Raw genomic sequence first — 19,578 nt, 5'->3', positions numbered from 1 at the left:
GAAGTGTAGATTCGCTTCCGCTTTAAATGTGTAGATCCGCTTCCCTCGCTGAATGACTGACTCAGTCACACACTCAAACAGTAAAGTTGTATACCGCCAATAGAGTACATGCTATTGCAGTATTTTAGTCTATCCGTAACAACCATAATATTTTTTTTCATTTGACTCAATTTTCAATACCTGTTAATTTATATAAATTACATTAATTTTACATCTACGCATCTATGACCGTTTTAGGTCTTGTTTAATTGCAAGCTTTTCGTTTCACTAAATGTTATACTACTACACTATACCAAACTACTAAAAACTAAACATTTTCTTATTGTTTGTCCCCTTTCTATTGATAAGGATAATGCAGCTTATTATTTTGGGTCAAATAAATGCAGAATGCAGCAGCGTATTTTGTCCAAGTTTGAAGGATTCCAAAATATTGTTCACACAGAGAGAGATTTAGCGGGCACAAGGTTCCATATTATTGCAAGGTTACTCTACCCATCACACAGGGTTGGAATGGAGGGGGTATTTTTTGTGATGATTTCTCTTTGGAATTGGGAGGTACCCTCCCACAAAATAATTAAAAACCTGCTCTGGATCAGTATGAGCAATTTCAATTCAACGATTAACGAGATCCACAAATACAATTACACATCCAGTTTCTTTCAAATGAGGATTTGCAAAAATATCTTTCCATGTGTTACTTCTCCTTTATATACTACTTTGCTATCAGGTATAAGGTATAACCAACAAGCGAAATAAATTTAAAATAAAATTTGGGGGGCAAATGGAGAGGTCGTCAATTTTATGATGTGTTGCCCCCCCAAAGACAGATGAAAAACACGTATAGGTTTCGTGATTTTTTTCCGAATTAATTTCATTATTGGTATAAGCTGCTTTGCTATACTTTAAGACAGTAATATCACTTTAAAACCTCCTAGGTTCTCTAAGCCATACATAGTCCTTTAAATCCATGCTATTTACTTCGCCCCTAGCCTCTATAAGTGGGTAAGAGGTCAGAAAAATAGCCTATAACCACCCCAAAGATATTTTAAAGCATTTCTGAAAAGTAGAATCAATTAAGATCAGTAGTTTTCGAGATTTTTAGCTTCAGAAAAAAAACTTACAACTTTATATACATATAATGCTAAGGATAACTCCTGGGCTAATTTAGGGAGACGAAGAAAGTTCCTCAATGACGTCATAAAAATGAGGGCTGAGGAGAGGAGAAGTGGGAAAGAAAACCCCTAAAAAAGAGATGAATAATCCTTTGTTTTTATGACGTAACATGCTGATTTTTTGTGGGACTTTTTGGAAGACGAAGATGAAAGATGATGTCATAAAAATGAGGGCTGAGGAGAGGAGAAGTGGTAAAGAAAACTCCTAAAAAAGAGATGGATAATTCCTTGTTTTTATGGCGTCATTTTTTGTGGGACTTTCTTTGTCTTCCTACTTTAGCAAATCTCATTGGATCTAAACTATAACTTTCATTAAGAAACCTGTATTTCTGTAAAAGCGAGGTGTGATGCTTTAAGTAAATACTTGAAACAAGTTTCAACAATTTCATTTTTATGGCCAAAACTTTTCTAAAGTTTTACTTTATTAAGAAAAAAAAACCAGGAACTTTTAAAAGATATTTATTAAAGACTACTAAGAAATACATATTTTGCAATTCTAATACATATATAATTACATTAAATATGCAGAATATTAAAAATTTTGAAAAATAATATATTACATTTCAATATATTATTAAATAATGTGCAATGAATAAAATCTAATGCCAATTAAATGAGGTCCTAAGACTATGGCCTAAAACATAATAAATGATTACAGTTTTTTCTAAAACTAAAATAAGTTCATATATTATTTAAAATTATAAATGCCAATAATATTATCAAACAGAGGATTGCATAGAAAATTAATTAATAAAAACTGGACTGTTATGTTTTACAATGACATATGAGTTACAACTACAACTACTAAATGTATGTATGTATGTATTGTAATAGATTTAGTTGCCTATTTTCACCAAAACCTGTAAACATTACAAGATGTTGTTAAGATTCTGATTTAAACAATGCATTTGACGAGTAAAAAATTCGGAAACTTATGTTATAGTAGCAAAGTTTATTAAAAGAAATATGATTTAAAAATCCAGACAACATTTAAAAGTTGATGATAGCAAAATGAGAAAAAGGATAAACAGACGATTATGGCTTTTATAGTAGCCTGAACCAAATCTTGCCTAATTGTGTGCATAACTACCCAACGTCCTTCGGACAACCAACCTTTGTCTAGAAGTCCTAACTGTGCATTTTTATGACACCATGGAAACTGTCCCAATTTTGTATAACTTTTGCGGAACATGTTCCAGTTACGTCATATTTTTCTTTCCCGAAAAAGGGAAGGGGGAAAGAAAAAAAAGGGAAGGGGGGAAGAAAAAAGAGATGGGAGAAAAGGGGGTTTTCCCCATCTCTTTTGAAGAGATTTTCTTCCCCCCTTCTCTTTTTCGGGAAAGAAAAATATGACGTAACTGGAACATGTTCCGCAAAAGTTATACAAAATTGGGACAGTTTCCATGGTGTCATTTTTATGAATTGCGCTTGTTTTGGCAAAGGCATTAACCCTACTCTAACAACTATTTATATCGCGCAATTGACATAGCATCAGTAGGAACCATTTTTAACTTCTTTGTTTATGACACGTTGTTGAGCCGAGATTCGAACCTATCACCTTCCCGATAACGAGTGTAGCACTATGTGATATGCCACTTTCGCGAGTTTGCAATTATTGATTTAAATTTAAGCATCTTGTAATATCTTCCTTGTTTTAGTTTCAATGGAAGCCAATATTTGTTTGTGTAGGTGGTGGTGGTGTGAGGGGCGCACCTAGCTCAGGAACCTGATAGACATCTTCTGCTCGACGTCGGTCCTCTCCAGCACCTTGGCAAACTCCTCGAATGAGATCAGGTTGTCTCTATCTGCAGTCACATTATTCATTATACATAATTTTTTCTAGATTTTGTCAAAAAGTATAAAATTTTCAAGGATTTTAAAAGTTTTGAATACTATAGTGTTTTCAAAAATAGGAAAACATGGATGGATACGCCAATGGAAGATAGATATACCATTTTGTCCCAATTGATACATTAAGATTTAAACAGCAATTTTTTACATTTTCAATATACTTTTAATAATTCTTTTTAACCATTGTTTTAACTTTTTTATTTTGTAGGATATTGTATGAAAACCAAATTTTGGCACTAATTCAAATAATCTTGTTTTAAGACAAGAATATAAGCAAGATAAGATTGTAAATAATGAATTCCTGTATCAGCTTCAATAATAGTTCTCTCTGCAATAGATAACAACTGTTCTGGGCAGATATTCTGTCCAACCATCATAGTCAGCACAGCTAATAATTCCTCCTAAATAATACAGTTAGTTAATTCACTAAAAATAAAATTAATGTATTTTTTACAGAGACAAACAAAATTGATATGCATGCCTTGGTCAGAGTAGATATTAGAGTAAAACACTAGAGGGAGAAATAGTTAAATAACTGTATCTCCCCATCGCATCAACCTTGTGCAACCGTTCTATTGGGTCATTGAAAATCAACCGATTGTATCGCTTATATTAAGACAGCCAAGTAAGAGGAAATTATTTAGAAGCAGACTTAAAAGGTTATTGAAAAAGGAAGGGAGGTAGTTGCCTGGTATATACATCTATACTATAGATCTGTTGAGCAGATATTTCTTGCAACCATCATATAGTTACCACAGATCGGTAGGACCTGTCTATTTTCAGTCTTACTTGTGAGGCCTGTATGAAAACAATGTGTGAAAACACATTACTGCATGCTAACTGCCTATTGGAAAAATTACCATTTGGGAGGAAAGTTTTTATATAAAGCCCATGTAAATAAAATTTGACTTTATATATAAATATATATAGATGTAAATTACACTCATGTTATTCATTTATAATTATTGTTTAATTAATGTATGCATTGTTTATCCAAAAATAATTAATCTAATCTAATTTGATACATTTATTATTCCTCTTAATTATTGGAGATTAATGTGTATTTTTAAAAAGAAACTGATCAATGCTTCCGTGATCAATAATTATAGATAATACTGCTAAAAACCAAGAATTTTGTGTAAACCTAACTAGAATTTTGTCTAGACCTAACTAGAATTATCAAATGAAAACATAATTTTTGCTTGAAAAATTATAATTTGCGCGCCATTACTTCTCTCCTACAAAGAAAATTGTGCAAAATCAACACAACTTTTGAATAAATGCACTAAAGATCAAATTACTGGAATAACAAAAAAGCACAAGGGCAGGTTTTGGCAAAAAAAATGCATAAAATATTTGGAGTCAAAATAGCAAGGCTCGGCAGTACTTCAAATCGATATTCGCGTCTCATCTTCTATTTGCAAATAATCTGAAGCAAATGATCGCGGCTAAAAACAACAGCTGCCAAAAGTGCCGCAACCAGAAAGTAAAAAAATTACACAGAATCACCTTTTTTCTCCATCTTTTATTGACCCACAGCTAAGCCGTACTTTTTTCATATTCTGCAGCCGAATCCAAGCCGCTACTTTCTTTAAAACAAGCAGTTTCAGACGCGACACTTGAAAAACAGAAAAGTTGCCGAGACCTGACAAAATATTATGATAAAATGAGCGTCCTTGCAAAGTTATTAACTTTATAAGTATTCTGCGACAAAATATATCAACATGAAAAAAAGTTTGTTTAGTTTGTCAAGTTAGAAGGAGGATATTATATTCTCATGAAGGATAATTGGAAAATAAAACCTTTGAATTTCTGAACGTATGTTTTTAAAAAAATGTCACTTTACCTGGTATATTTAAGATTAGGCTAGGTTAGGTAAGGGTTAGGAACAAAAAGAAATAAAATTCCCACTAGAAACTTAAAAATTTTAATAAAAGTTAAATATTATTGGGTTTTACAAACTAGAAGTGTCCAAACGCTTCCACAACTAATATTAATCTACAGAAAGGGTAATTTATCTTAAATTGTCTTATCCCCTGTGGTCCCTGCTTAATCCTAACCCCTTTAAACACAATAATACAACTCAGGCCTAGCTATTCTAACAATCAATTCTAAAAAAAATCACGAAACCTTTGAAGTAAGGTGGAAGAATATCTTGATTTTTTTTCATGTGACTGAAGAGGGGTGGGTAAGAATGGGGTTGTGGGGAAATTTTCCTTCATAATTGTTTTTCAGAATCACATACCCTTTTCTATGATACAACTAGTTAGGCCCTAAAATCATCATGTTTTTGCAGTAAACTCCAAATGTTATATTTTTTCGGATAAAGTTTTTGAAAAATATAAACTTGTTTTTATCATTTTAATAATTTATTATGGTTGTTATAATGACACACCCAAAATTTTATGGAAGATACAGTTTTTAAAAAACAACAAGGAAAAATATGTCAATATGTATCACAGCAGTAATAACCTAAGTATATATTGCAGTCAAGGACGTCTAAAGGGAGGGGGGGGGGGGTAAAGGGATGATTACCCCCCAAATGAATTTGGGGGTGCCGTACACATCCCCAAAATTTTGAAGCTTGATTATTATATAAAGAATACCCCCCCATATTTTTACTCCCCCCTCGCATATGAAATAGCTTGGACGTCCTTAATTGCAGTAATAATTGCAATATATCTATAATACAAAGTATAACGATGTCTGTCTGTCTGTCTGTCCGTCCGTCCGTCTGTCCCTCAAGATCTCGGTAACCACTGAACCGATTGGATTCCACTCTTCAGGGAATATACCTACAGGTCCTGTGGTGGTTTTAAGCTAGTTGCAATAAAAAGAAACAGTAGAATATTATGCAACAAAAATGAGATTTAATGTCAAAGAATTTATGTTTCAATATTTCAGAAAAATTCAGAAAGATAAATTTAATTTTCTTAATAATCTTTGACGATATTTAAGAGACGTCCTATTTAGAGAGAAGATTCGCTCTGCAATTTTTAAAACTTTTGTCTATCTGTTTGTCATTTCTTGATTATGCAGATATAATCAAAAACACAACAAGAGTAATTTTTTCCAAAAGCTGCGTTGCAAAAATATGCTCACAATATTTAAAAAGATAACAATAAACTGTTTGAATTGTTTCTGAGTATTAGATTAAATGCTAGCACATATTTGACTGTTTTAACACGTTGTATTTTAAAGTATGCAGACCGTACGACAGATCCTAATACAACAGAATTTTTGCAATTTAAAAGTTTGTTTAGAATTGTTGAAATAAAAAGTAGAGACAATCATGCTACCTTCAATCAAAACTTAATTATTTCATAATCTGCAAAACATCAGGGCAATGTTAGGGCAATGACGGTCAAATATATCTACAACCCATTTCCTTAAAATATTTAACTGTTATCACAACATAAAAATGAGGGAGGAAGTTTAATTTCCTGTATGGATTCGAAACCGATTCAGCCATACTGAAAAATCATGTATAACATCTTATTACAGACAATTTTCCACGATCATCAAAATAAAAATCATAATATTAATACCAGTTTTGTCAGTCCAAACTGGTTTTTCATCTTAAAATTTTCATTTTAATATCTGCGGAAAGCTGTTTATAATATGATAAGATAAATAAAGATTATTGTTCATTGTCCTATCTTTGAATCCCTGACATAACAGACAGACAGAACAACAGATGTATAGTGTTTTACTCTAATGACAGAACTTTGCTAATTTACTGTCTGTTTTCTTTTAATTATGACTTTAATTTCTTTGACATTTACAATAAAAGTTTTTGTTTTTGCTAAGAAGTTTATTAAATGAATAACAGTTGCATAAGAAAATGATACAATAACAGTATTTAAAAAGGTAAGCAACAATCAAATTTTAATTTTAAAAAAAGTTTATGTTTTGAAAACTGTTGAGGAACTTCTAAACTTAGTACTCAATAATGTTAACATAAAATTCCAGGAACAAGGGACATGAAAATGAAACTGTATAAAACAACTTTCTAAAAAGTAAAAGATTCTTTGTACCAAGGTAAAACAACGAATGTTTTTTTTTACTTAAAGTGCTGCTCCTGGAAACAACTCAGACGTTTGCATATTATAAATACCAGAACAAAAAGGCATAAAAAATATCTAGAATACAGCACAAGGCAGATGCAGTGCCCGAAAACCGCGCGAATAAGACCGTTTTGTCTAACTTTTGCTTTTTTTCAGATTTATAACAATCTGATTTATTTATTATATTACTTGGATCTTACACCAGATTATTATGTACTCTAATAAAGTAAAACGTGTAGCTGTCAAAAAAAACGATCTAACCCCATCGCTACTCTCTCCTCTCCTACTAGATGAACGAACTGACCAATAATGAAGTCCTGTCTATTTTAGCATCCTATGTTGACAAAAATTGTTTCCATTTCATAATATCCACTTATATTCTATATCCGTTTTTATAACCCCTTTTCTATGGAAAAAGAAAAGCTGACAAATTTCGTGTAAATTTTATCTGATTTCAGAGCCTAACAAGCAATAATTTAAATTGACACATCCATTATCCAGAGAAACCAGAATTAACTGAGCTCAATGCTTAGCAGTCAGCTGAATTTGAGTTGCCGATTGTGTAAACAGTTTTCTCGGTGTTTCCTCATCCAATCTCAATATTTACTACTAGGTAAAAGCTTCAAACTTTATATTTTGATTTTTTATGAGGAAACACCGAGGAAACTGTGTACACAATTGGCACCTCAAATTCAGCTGACCTGCTTAGCACCCTTTTTAGTAGCGCAACCACTGTATAACTAGGGTATGTTAATCCGAATGTAGAATTTATAAATCAAATCCTGTTTTTCATAGCAGTATTTTTTGTCTGTAGCTTAAGATTTCGAAAACTTGTGAACTGTTTCAGTTCTCCGTTTAAGGGAAGCTTCACATAGGTTCATGAATGGCTATTTTTAGAGTTAAGTCTTACAATGGTTCTAGGCTATTTTCTACTCTTCCATGCCCCTTAGAATACAGAGACCCTAGGTGATGATTCATAACTTCTATATGAAAGAAAAAAATAGCGATAAGACTGGTCCTAAAGTTATTTCAAAATTGTTCTTTTCTCTCTTTCTCGATTCTTGGACTTTTAATGTAATACATTTGATTATTGTCAACCTTGTTAATTTAAATTTCTTTTGTGAGCTTCAAATAAAAGCAACGCAAATGAAACAAGCTAAATTGTACTTTGAGGATCAAGTTTTTTTTTTGGCAACTGCCTATCAATTGAAAGTGGAATAAAACAATCTTAATACCTAGAAAAAAGTATTTTTATGAATATTTTAGGTCATTTTAAGCTATGGTTAGTAAAGCCCCGCAGGAATAGTTCCATTTAGGGTCAGAGGTCGTTTTATGAAACAAAAACACTTTTTTTAAAGGAGGGGTGGGGGGTTGTGGATCACTTGTAGCTTTGAGGAATAGTACAAGTTTTCTTATCAAGGATGTAAAAATTTGTTTATCTTTATGAGATAATGCGTTTTCATCATTTATTTAAACAATATCTATTCTAAAAAAGAATAATAATGTCAGGGGTGTCAACATTTGTATCTGAGCTGGATCTTTAAATCATTTTAGTGGTGAGCCAGATCGGGGTGAGCCGAATTTCAGCCAATCACAGCGCGGCATTTCATAAAATGTTGTGCTCTCATTGGTGGAAAGTTGGCTCACCCCGATCTGGCTCACCACTAAAATGATTTAAAGATCCAGCTCTGATTAATGTATCTTTCTTTTAAAATACAATTCGTCCGAGGGAAAGGTCAAGCGAAGAAATGTTCTTAAAAAGGCAGAATCTCACATATTCTAACTATCATTATCCCATAACTCTAAACCTAATTTTCTTTTAATGATATTTTTTATTGCCAGGACTAAGACTGTGTGTCATATTAACGACATTTTAAAAAAACAATTATAAAATGTCAGGCTTATGACTAAAAAGTATGTTTATTGAAATTAAATGTTTCAGCCTAAATCATGTGCAATGAATTCCTTTCATATTTTTTTTTTTTAAAGGGTTGGTTGCAGGGACGTCCAAGGGGGGGGGGGAATGGGTGATTACCTTCCCCCATAACTTTTGATTTTTGATTTTTACCAACCCCCCCAACAAAAAAAATAAAAAAGTTTATGTCCTTGCTTCTATGTTTTAAAGAACCCCCCCCCCCCAAAAAAAAAAAAAAAAAATTTACTTTAAATTCTTTACCCCCCCCCCCATCATCCAAACAAAAAAGCTTGGACGCCCTTGGTTGGTTGTCTGTTCAATGTAAAATTACCTTTGAAATTTTATCATCACCATCGATATCGTACATTCTGAATGCAAAGTGGAGCTTTTCCATACGTGTGTTCAGTTTGTTCTTCTCTTGGTTTTTCTTGATGGGGCGGAAATGGGCCAAAACCCTCACGAAATCCTAAAAAACAAACAAGAAATAGGTTAGAATGGGGAGGGATATTTCATCTTGAAACAAATTAATTTGCCTCCAACAATTTACCCTCTTTTGTTATCTTATCATATAATTTGATACCAATTAAAGATTATGTTTGATATCTTTTAAAAAATGTAAATAGGGATAATTGAATTTATTTGTAATATTATTACTATTAATGTTATCTATCTCATCGAATCATACACAGGTTTCCGGTGGTATTAAAATTAAAAACTGGTTTTAATTTTAAAATTTTTATGTTCGTAGAAAATTGTCTATGATACGATGCTAAACATTATTTTTCGGTATGGCTGAGAACCGGTTATAATTCAGTGGATATTAATAGGTTTCGAATCCATACTGGAATATTCATTCCAGCCTGCCCAAGAGAAGAACCAGACGCAATAAATTATAGAGAAACTTCGCTTTCATGTTAATCATACAATCTTATAAATACCAGTACGGCTGGTTTTTAAATCAAGTATGATATGCAGTGTATAGTACATATTTTCATACCATAGAAAAAAAAACGTACTAGGTCAATAAGAAGAAAAATTATTCTGATTATAGGTTAATTCAGATCCTTATTTTGTACAGTTTATACTGTTTGAAAGATGGGTCTATCTTAAAATGCTTTATTTTCTAGAAAATACACAAGAAAGGAGTTTCTAAACCAAAAATACCACCCTTAGAAGAAGCTTTACAAAGTGTCTTAAAAAATCATCCATGTGACGTCATAAAATGAGGGATGAGAGGAGAAGTGAGAAAGGAAACCACAAAAAAAAGAGATAGATAATCTCTCATTTTTAAGTGATTAGTTTCTGCTACTTTGTCAGGTGCGTAACACCAACAGTTAGTATACTCACTACCCTACAAATTTGGGGCATTGAGAAACTAATTTTTAAAACTTATTTAAAAGCCAACACAAGATTATAGCTATTGAAACCCAAATTAATGAAAAGTTATGTGGTAGATTTACGTTTCTTACAGTAATATTCAATGTGAAACAAAGTATGCTAATGTCGACTAAAATATCAGGCATGTCAATGAATTCTTACTATGGTAAATTCCATAAATTCAACGGAAACCAACGAAATCTTATGTAAATATATGAGAATCCAAAGGAAAATTTTCTTCTATTGTTTTATTTACATCCGATTTGGCAATGGAAAATTTACAAACATGGAAAGAAGGGACAGTGCCTGTTTAATTAATCAACAACTCTACTCTGAACCAAACATTTCACACATAACAAAGATAGAACTCCTAGATTTTGGGATGAAGACCAATTTATTGTCCATTGTCCATTCCCTGATACCCTGATTGTAAACTTACGGTGGTAAAAAGGTTTTGTTGTTGGTTCTCACTCTCTCTTACTCTTGTTTGCATTTCAAATTTGCAGGGTTATAGGGATTGTTAAATGGATCTATAATTCTAGGAAATTTCGACATAAATTTAGCTATACTGCTCCACCCCTATTCAATTTATTCCATTTTTTATGAAATAATAGTCGTCATAAAACTAAAAAAAATGTGTACCACTCCCAACTCCAAACTATTTTAAATCTCCAAATGAACACTTTTCTCTCATTCCCCAGGTACTCTATCTAATTTTTAGGCAAAAAATATATATTTAAAGTCCCTAATTATAGCAAATAAAGTAAAGCTAAGGTATTTAAGAGCCAAATACAATGCACTTCAAGCTATTGAGCTTTGGCAACAACCCCCTAACGATACAGCGTAAAGTGTCTCCAAAAAAATGACGCCATACAATACAAAGTACCAATGATAGGCCAGTTTAAACTGTAATTTACCAATGGTAAAATTTATACTGGCATCTTATTGGTCACTTGAATTGTATGACGTCATTTTTTGGCGGCACTTCACGCAGTTTCACTCTACTCCACCCCTAAAAAATTTTTATTCCATATAGCCATGTAAAAATTCCTCATTTTACTAAATTCTTTGAGAAAAACATGTTTTTTACTCAAATTTCCATACCTATGAATAGCTATGTATTTAACTTTTTATGAACATAATAAACTTTAAAAAGCATTGTTTTATCAATGCAATGTAAAAAAAAATAACAGGTAGCTTTTTGTTTAATAGTGCTATATAAACACTAAAAGAATCTGAATTTATACATCTATAAAAATAAAAAAAAGTTACATTAATAAATTTTAGCCCTTTTATGAACTTTAATTATAAAGTTGCAAGTTGCTCAGAAAAGATTAAATTTGAAATCCAGGAATAATATGAATGTTATGGCTGGGCAGACAACTCCCACGGGACAAATAATTCCAAAATAAACTTGAAATTCCTAATTCAGATCAAATAAACTATTTAGTTCACTCTCCCCATTCAAACTTTCAAACAAGAATGGAATAATTCAGAGATCATACAACTTTTGATTATGGAAATTGGATTATTTTGCCCAATTTGTGGAGGGGTTACATTGGATCCATATTTCTTAAAAACACATTCTTCCATTAATACTTAGGCACGTTTATTAGATATTGCATGATTGGGTTTTACAATCAAGCAAACTTATCCAATTTCAGTCCAAATAATGGGTAATTTTGTTTTATCATAATTGGGGTTTTACATCAATTTATCATCTATTGTCTTTTTACTTAAGATTCTGCCTAAATAAAAAGAAATATTTAAGGGCTTTTTAATTCTTTAAAAATTCAGAGATCTAAAGGGATAAGACAATGGCCAAATTGATGTACACCTCCAATGATGGTACATAAAATCATCCATTCAGAAGATTAATATTAGTTGTTGAAACGTGTGAACACTCAACTGAGTAAACCAACCAATCAAAATTATAACATTATAGTCTTATAAGAAAGCGTTATTATAAACTTTTAGGACTAGAGTAATAAACAAGTAAGTCCCCTATCCCTCTATGTTAAAAATGACTTACCTTGAAATCAACTTTATCTTCTTCACCGTTCTTGCTTTCATAAAAGAAGGCGTGCACGATTCTAAAATATATTTAAATCATATTAATATTAACGAAGATGACTAAACCCAAATTATGTCAAAAATGATCCACATGACGTCATAAAAATTAGGGATTTCTCCTCTCATCTCCCTCATTTTTATGACGTCACAAGTATCATTTTTGACACAATTTGGGCTTTGTCAACTAAGATGACTGAAAAATAAAATAGCTAAAATAACAAAAAAGGAAATAAAAAATTTTAAGAATTTTTCAATTAATCCTGTAAGGTATGATTTTATTATGTTCAAATTTTAAAACTTGCAACAAAATTATTATTAATTAATTATGATATTCTTATGTAAAAGAGGTAGGATGTAAGTACTAAAAGATCTACCCGCGACTGTGGCTCAACACGTAGCGCATCCGCTCGTCGTCGGGAAGGTGATAGGTTCGAATCTCGGGCCGACACTGCGTCATAACTAAAGACGTTAAAAATGGTTCCTACTGCTGCTATGTCAGATGCGCGACATAAATAGTTAGAGTAGGGGGAATGCCTTGGCCCAAAAAAGGCGCAACTCGTTACCATGCACAGTTGGGACTTCTCAGACAAAGGTCGTGCATCAAATCGAGTTGGTTGTCTGTTGGATGTTACTTAACCTAATATCCTTGGGTGTTTGGACAGAGAAGGGTGCGTAACAGTCATCCTGAAGGTCCTGGATTGCTGGACCAGGACCTAGACAGTACACCAAGTCGAAAAGGTCCTGGACTGTAATCCCGCCCGTACGAGGTAATCTACTAAAAGATCTCACTAACTGCAAGTCCCGGAAAGGATATCAGCTTTTGGGGAGTAGGTAGATCGAAACCTTTCCTCGAAAGAGGAACAATACTGGTAAAAATTTACCTTATGTAATTTTTTATTATTAAAAAAATGAGGGGCTGAGCTACTTCCCCCCTTCCCCTTAACTTTCCCATCTATAATTAATCTTCATAAAGTATTCATGAATAAGACAAAAAATATGAAGATATTTTTAAGCTCCCAGTGGAATAATCCCAGAAAATTTATGCGTTGATGTTCATTTTTGATAATATGAAATTTGTATGCATAAAAAAATTCCAGTTAAAATTAGGTGCTATCATTATATCAGCTTAGTCTTTATGCAGAGGTAACTAATATTGTAACAATCAATTCTACAAAAAATCATGAAACCTTTTAAAGAATTTTGAAGTTTTCTCAAGTGAAGAGTGGTGGGTAAGAAGGGGAGGAAAGGGGGTTGTGGGGATATTTTCCTTTAGAATTGTTTGTCAGAATATCATTCCCTTTTCCCTGGTCTTTATGTAATTATTAATTGTAGTGACAGAGAAGGGTGCGCAACTTTCAAAATTTAAGTAGTTATTATATAATCCGTGCGTAAACGGTTATTATAACATATTTTGCCATCTAATAACTATTTCAAAATTAACAAAATGCTACGAGTTTTTCGAGAGAATTGTTAATTTTTAATAATATTGATTATGAAGATCAGGCTATTGTAAAATTTAGGTAGACTTATCAACGATTATTTTATTTTATTTCAATAATAAAATTAAATGTCAGCACATTGCCTCTAAGTTTAACAGGTATACATTAACTCTGGAAAAATGTGCATTAAGATTAAGATTTTCTGATGAACAAGAAATGGCTGTAACAAAATTCAGAAGAAAAATATAATTTTTTTTTAGAAACTGTAAAGTGATGCTCAGCCCTACACATAAATATATTACCAAACATTCTTCTTAATTGCGTAGCTTCTCTATGACTAGGGAAAGTCCGTTGTTAAGTCACTACGTACATTAAAGTAATGTAGACGCACTGTTTAAAACTCTTGTAAGGCTGCACCCCTAGCATCTAGAGCTTTTTAATCAAAGTAGAAGGATTTGGTAGAAAAATAGCTGAAAACCATCCCAATACTTCAATCCAAAAAACCACCCCGTAAAGCTTCTCAGAATGGAGGACTCACTCGGTTCGGTGCTTTATATGATAGGTTTGAAAATTTGGTTTTAACTTTTTAGCTTGACTTGATCTTTCATCCAGGTGTTGTTAGTTAGATTATTGCAAAGCTACATTTGGATATTATAATCCTTGTTTTCTATGTTAGTTATGGTGTTCATTAGTGTTTTTTATTTCTTGGTATCAGATACATTAACCCTTTGATAACAAAAAGAAGAGATTCATTTTAATTTAACAATCATGCATAGCAAGAAAATGGTCAGATTACATAACACTTTTTCGCTAGTCAAAAATGAGCAATATAATACAAAATTAATTCCCTTTTCAAAAAAAACTGCTGTACTACTAAGAAAGAAAGAAAAAATTATTCTTTCATACATATATGACCTTTTATTTTAACTGGCAGAACCTAGGAAAAAGCATTATCTATTTAGGTGTCAAAATACTGTTTATTATATCTCATTTAAGAACCTAAAGAAAAAGGTTCTTGAACACTGTACCTGTCTCCGAGAGGATTGATAGCCAGCTCTGGAATTCTAAGGAAATCTTCTCTTGTGAGATGGCTCTTGCCTGCCTTGTCTAAGCTGGAAAATCTGAAGAAAAAAATCTGATTTTAAAATCCTGTCTTATACATAGGTATACGTATACTCCAGTAGTGTGTTTTTAAGGTTTGCTTGTGGGATGGGGGGGGGGGGGCGGTTATAGACAATGCTCTGCAGTATATAAGTAAGTTATTAGACCGGTTATAAGGTCAGTTGAATTTTAATTTCCGAATGTGTACACAGTTACCTAGGTGTTTCCTTATCCTCAATACACACTACTAGCTAAAAAAGCTTCAAACTTCAAAAAATCAAACTTTTGAAATTTTAAATGTATGATGAATAAATCGTTTATACATTCAAATTTAGATATTTTTGGTAATTTAAAGTTTTTAGCTAGTATTAAATTTTAAGATAGGATGAGGAAACACCGAGGAAACTGTGTACACATTCAGCAATTCAAATGAATATAAGCTATACAAAAAATATCATTTTTCTACTAAAAATTAAGTAAGAAATATAGGATAACTCCTGCAATGAATCATACCTGCAATACTATCTGCAAAAAAAATGTTTTTGTAACGATACGGAAAAATATTACATTAACCTGCTGTGCAGTCTTTCAATCTGCTGGGGAGTAAAACCTGTTTCATCTTGTATGGCCTGTACATCCTCCTGCTGCAAATGTAAACTCTTACCTGCTGTAGAGTCTTTCAATCTGCTGTAGAGTGAAACCAGTTTTATCCTGTATGGCCTGTACTAATCCTTCAGCTGTAAATATAAATTCTTACCTACTGTACAGTCTTTCAATCTGCTGGGGAGTGAAACCGGTTTCATCCTGTATGGCCTGTACATCCTCCTGCTGCAAGTGTAAACTAGAACTGTTACCCATTTTTGTACAAGAGATGTTCTTGTCTGAAATATTAATTGTAAAAATTCTAAACAATTATTTTGCATATTATTTAAGATCTCTAAAACAGCTAGTTTGATTAGTAATTTATAAAAAAAAACATTTCATTGATCAAACATTTAAAATCCACGAAAAACTGTCCCTTTTCCTATATCCAACATGCTACCTTTTTTGTTAATGACACTTTCTTAACTATTTTGCATAATTACCCAATCTGAAACTGCACACAAAAATATTTGTTAATTTAGAATATTAGATCTATCACAAACTTAAAAAATAATTTTCATCAAATGCAATTTCTAGGTTAAACTTTCTTTTTATTTACTTTCTATTATTTACATTATTCTGACACGAAAAAAGATTTCAAAGTTTGAAAATTTGTTTAATGTTTGGTTTGTTGTGTTTTGAAACATTTAGCTTGTTACATATGTGTAGAAAAAAAACTTTTTTTTGCAAACTTTTGGGTGAATCCTTTTATTTGAATAGGGTGAAACACACATTCCACTCCCCTTTAATCTACTTTAAAAATCTTGCTCTGGTGATTTTCCAACCTTACATTAAATTACTTTGATAAATAATCAATCTTTCCTCTTATTTTAATTTATTTCCTCTTTAACAACCTAAAAGTTTTTTTTTGGGGGGGGGGGGGGCGGGGCAAAGGTGTGAAAAGGTTAATAGGATACAAAATTATCAACCCCCAACTATCCACCAAATAGTTTTTAAAAGAGATAAATTTACTTATTACAATTTGGGAGAAGCTTAAATTATCGTTCTATCGTATGCATTAATATAAAAAGGGTTATGCATGATTCACTGGTGACTGGAGGTATGTTGCCAACTTATAGAATACATTAAACAATTTAATGTATTCTATTTGTACTTTAAAAAAAGGGACAAATCTATCCATATTGGCTGACCTAGTGTAACCGATAAAATTAAATTTTTAAGTGTAAAAAGCTTTCCAAAAATACATAATAAAAAGTCATGATTTAATTTGGGATTTATTTAGTTTTTGTTAATTAAACAATAAATGCAAAGAAGCAATTTAAATTAACTAGGGTACAAGCCTCCCAAAAAAAGGTTATTGTAAACAACTTAAAAAATTTTAATTTAATTACATAAGGCGGTTAGCACTTAGTTTAATATTAAGCTTCCCTGTAAATTGTGAACAAAAAAGTCAGGTAATTTGTGAGATCTTAAAAAACATTGTAAATCGAACTACTTTGGTTTGAGATTTTAAGGAATTCTAATTGTCATTTAATTAAAATTAGCAAAATGTAGGACGGGCTACTGCGGTTTAACAAAGCAGATTATAGTGCCTAATAAAAAATGACGTCATACAATGGATATGACCTTTGATAAGCCAGTATACATTTTGTCTTTGGTCAATTACAATGTGTACTGGTCAATCATTGGTCATTTCCATTGTATTACATCATTTTTATTAGGCACTATAAGCTGCTTCCGGTTTAACATTCATTTCAATATTTGTGACAGAATATCACACCTAGACTTTGGGAGGGAAGAAAAATCTACCCCCTATTGTTCACTCCCTGAATATCTGGGTTTTTAAAAGCGAAGCTTTTCTATAATTAGGGTCAGTCCGTCCGTACGTCACAGTTAGCTCTTTTCTTTTAATTTAAACAGGTTAGAATTGTCCTATCGATTCCAAACTTTGCATGATGATTCCTGTAGTAGTTAGGTACAATTTAGAAAGCGTAGCAACTCTATAATCAATACCAGAATGTCCGTACGACCATTTTAAACATGTCAATTATTAACTTTTTTGACAACAAATTTGTGTATGTTAAAATTATCCGATTCTTCTGATTTTTTTAAAAACTGATTTCTATTTTACAACAAGGTACAATGTTATAAGCGAAGCATCTCTATAAACAAGTCCCAAAAATGTAAGTATGTCCCTAAACAGTATCATCTATTTATGCAGTTTTGCAACAAATTTACATACAATATTGTTTGTACTGATGCATTAATATTCTGCTAATTTAGTTCTGACAATCTACAAGTGTTAATGTTCGTTTGTCCTTCCATTTCAGAGCTTTGCTTTTATAGATGTTGTCATCCTTGTAATTATTGCAAATATTGTTGTTTCGGTTAGTAACTTAATTTTGTCCTTTTCCAGAAATTTTGCCATTGCGTAAAGATTGCAGCTGCAAAGTAGCCAGGCTTAATATACAGACTTCTTAAATAAATACTAAATTAAATGGATTTCTATCTGTGTATACGAGTGTCAAACATGATCTCAAAAAAGTTAGATCTATGTGAGCTCAAAATTTAAGAAACTCGAGAAGCATATGATGTTAAAGGTGGGGGAGTAATTTGTTAATTTATTTTTTTATGGAAAAATAAGATTTTAGAAATTTAGGCCAGGCTACTAGGATTGATGCTTAACTTCCTAATAGTGCAATTTGCATGTCATTAGACAACATCTAGTTTAATTAAATGAGAATAACATTTTTAAACACTTTTGTTGTTAAAATCTAGGCTGATTTAGTAATTTTAAACAGATTTTATGGTGGTTCTGATTACCCATACTAGAGAAATACACATAAATTTAATCAATACATTTTAATGTGTTTCACTGTGGGCTAGAATTGAATCAAGACAAAAGTAAGTGCCGAGCCCTGGGACATATGTATGGTGAAAATAGACATAAAACCATGATGATTCCAGGTAAAACCAAAATATTTCAGCGGGGGCTTTTTGAGAAAATTAGAATTGAAAATTTCAAGTTCAATTTTCACCACCTAGGAGTTGCCGCATAATCATGACAAGAAAAACAAATATTATTTATTTTAAATTTTGAACAACTTTGCTTTTATAAAGTTCTTCATAAAACCACTCCTGAAGGGAGTTAATAAATGGCCATTTTTATCACTTGCTTTGCAAAGGTCACGAAAATTCAGCCTAAAATAAATCATATATATAGAGGTTTTAAGAAGGACTTCATAAAAACAAAAAGATGTTCATTATTTAAAATAGATAATATTTGCTTTTCTTGTCATTATTTTGCGGCAACTCCTAGGGGGTGAAAATTGAACTGATTTTTGGTATACTGATTCCTATTACAACAAGGTACAATGTTATAAGCGACTTTGTTGTTAAAAAAATTAAAGATTTATGATATTATTTTTAAAAGGTTAAATTTGATAGCACTTAAAATTGCTGAGGATATGAAGTAAATAAATTTAATTGTCAAGAATCCAATGATAATGGGTATAAACACTGGTAGGGTGGGTAGATTTTGGACATTTTTATCTGAGACCAAAGCGGGAATCTGCAAATGATTTTTATAAGTTTAATACACCTCTGGATCATTTAAAATTTATCTTCAGTGGTAAAACCGCTGACGACCAGTCATATAATTGTATGCCTATTTGAAAATGGGAGTCAAAAATCTATTAAATCAGAAGTATGGCTTCATGGTGCTCCCAGGAAAAACCTTGCTCATTTCATTGCTGAAAAACAAGGACGTTAATCAAGGACGTCCAAGCTTTTTTATTTGAGAGGGGGGGGGGGGGTAATGAAAATATTGACAATTTATTTAAGGGGGGGGGGGAAATCTCTATAAATCGTATAGGCAAGGACGTCCAATCTTTTTTTATTTGAGGGAGGGGGGTAAATTAAAATAAATGATTTTTAGGGTGCCTACGGCCTATAACATGCTGATCTGAAAAGCAATGATA

General features: G+C 31.9%; 1 protein-coding gene across 1 annotated transcript; it reads right to left on the bottom strand.

Moving 5' to 3' along the window:
* Positions 1-1,615: 1,615 nt before the first annotated feature.
* Positions 1,616-15,895, bottom strand: LOC145325096 (calcineurin B homologous protein 1-like). Its single transcript, XM_080167944.1, has 7 exons — positions 15,753-15,895; positions 14,923-15,015; positions 12,415-12,475; positions 9,337-9,471; positions 3,328-3,424; positions 2,823-2,980; positions 1,616-2,034 (listed from the first exon to the last, which is right to left on the bottom strand). The coding sequence occupies exons 1-6, from the start codon at positions 15,851-15,853 to the stop codon at positions 2,886-2,888; spliced, it is 582 nt and encodes a 193-aa protein (XP_080024070.1). The 5' UTR covers positions 15,854-15,895; the 3' UTR covers positions 1,616-2,034; positions 2,823-2,885.
* Positions 15,896-19,578: the final 3,683 nt, after the last annotated feature.

The sequence above is a fragment of the Acartia tonsa genome, chromosome 1, assembly GCF_053477335.1.
Source record: "Acartia tonsa isolate MP-2025a chromosome 1, ASM5347733v1, whole genome shotgun sequence".
NCBI classification, from domain to species: Eukaryota; Metazoa; Arthropoda; class Copepoda; order Calanoida; family Acartiidae; genus Acartia; species Acartia tonsa.
This window is presented reverse-complemented; position numbering and strand designations above follow the sequence as displayed.

Bases quoted from the DNA above. Each gene is read 5' to 3' on its own strand.
- LOC145325096 (XM_080167944.1), bottom strand. From the start codon at position 15,853: ATGGGTAACAGTTCTAGTTTACACTTGCAGCAGGAGGATGTACAGGCC. The intron at 9,472-12,414 runs GTAAGTCATTTT...TTTGTTTTTTAG, and splicing joins AAGATAAAGTTGATTTCAAG to GATTTCGTGAGGGTTTTGGC. The intron at 3,425-9,336 runs GTAATTTTACAT...TGTATTATTTAG, and splicing joins GTGATGATAAAATTTCAAAG to GAGGAATTATTAGCTGTGCT.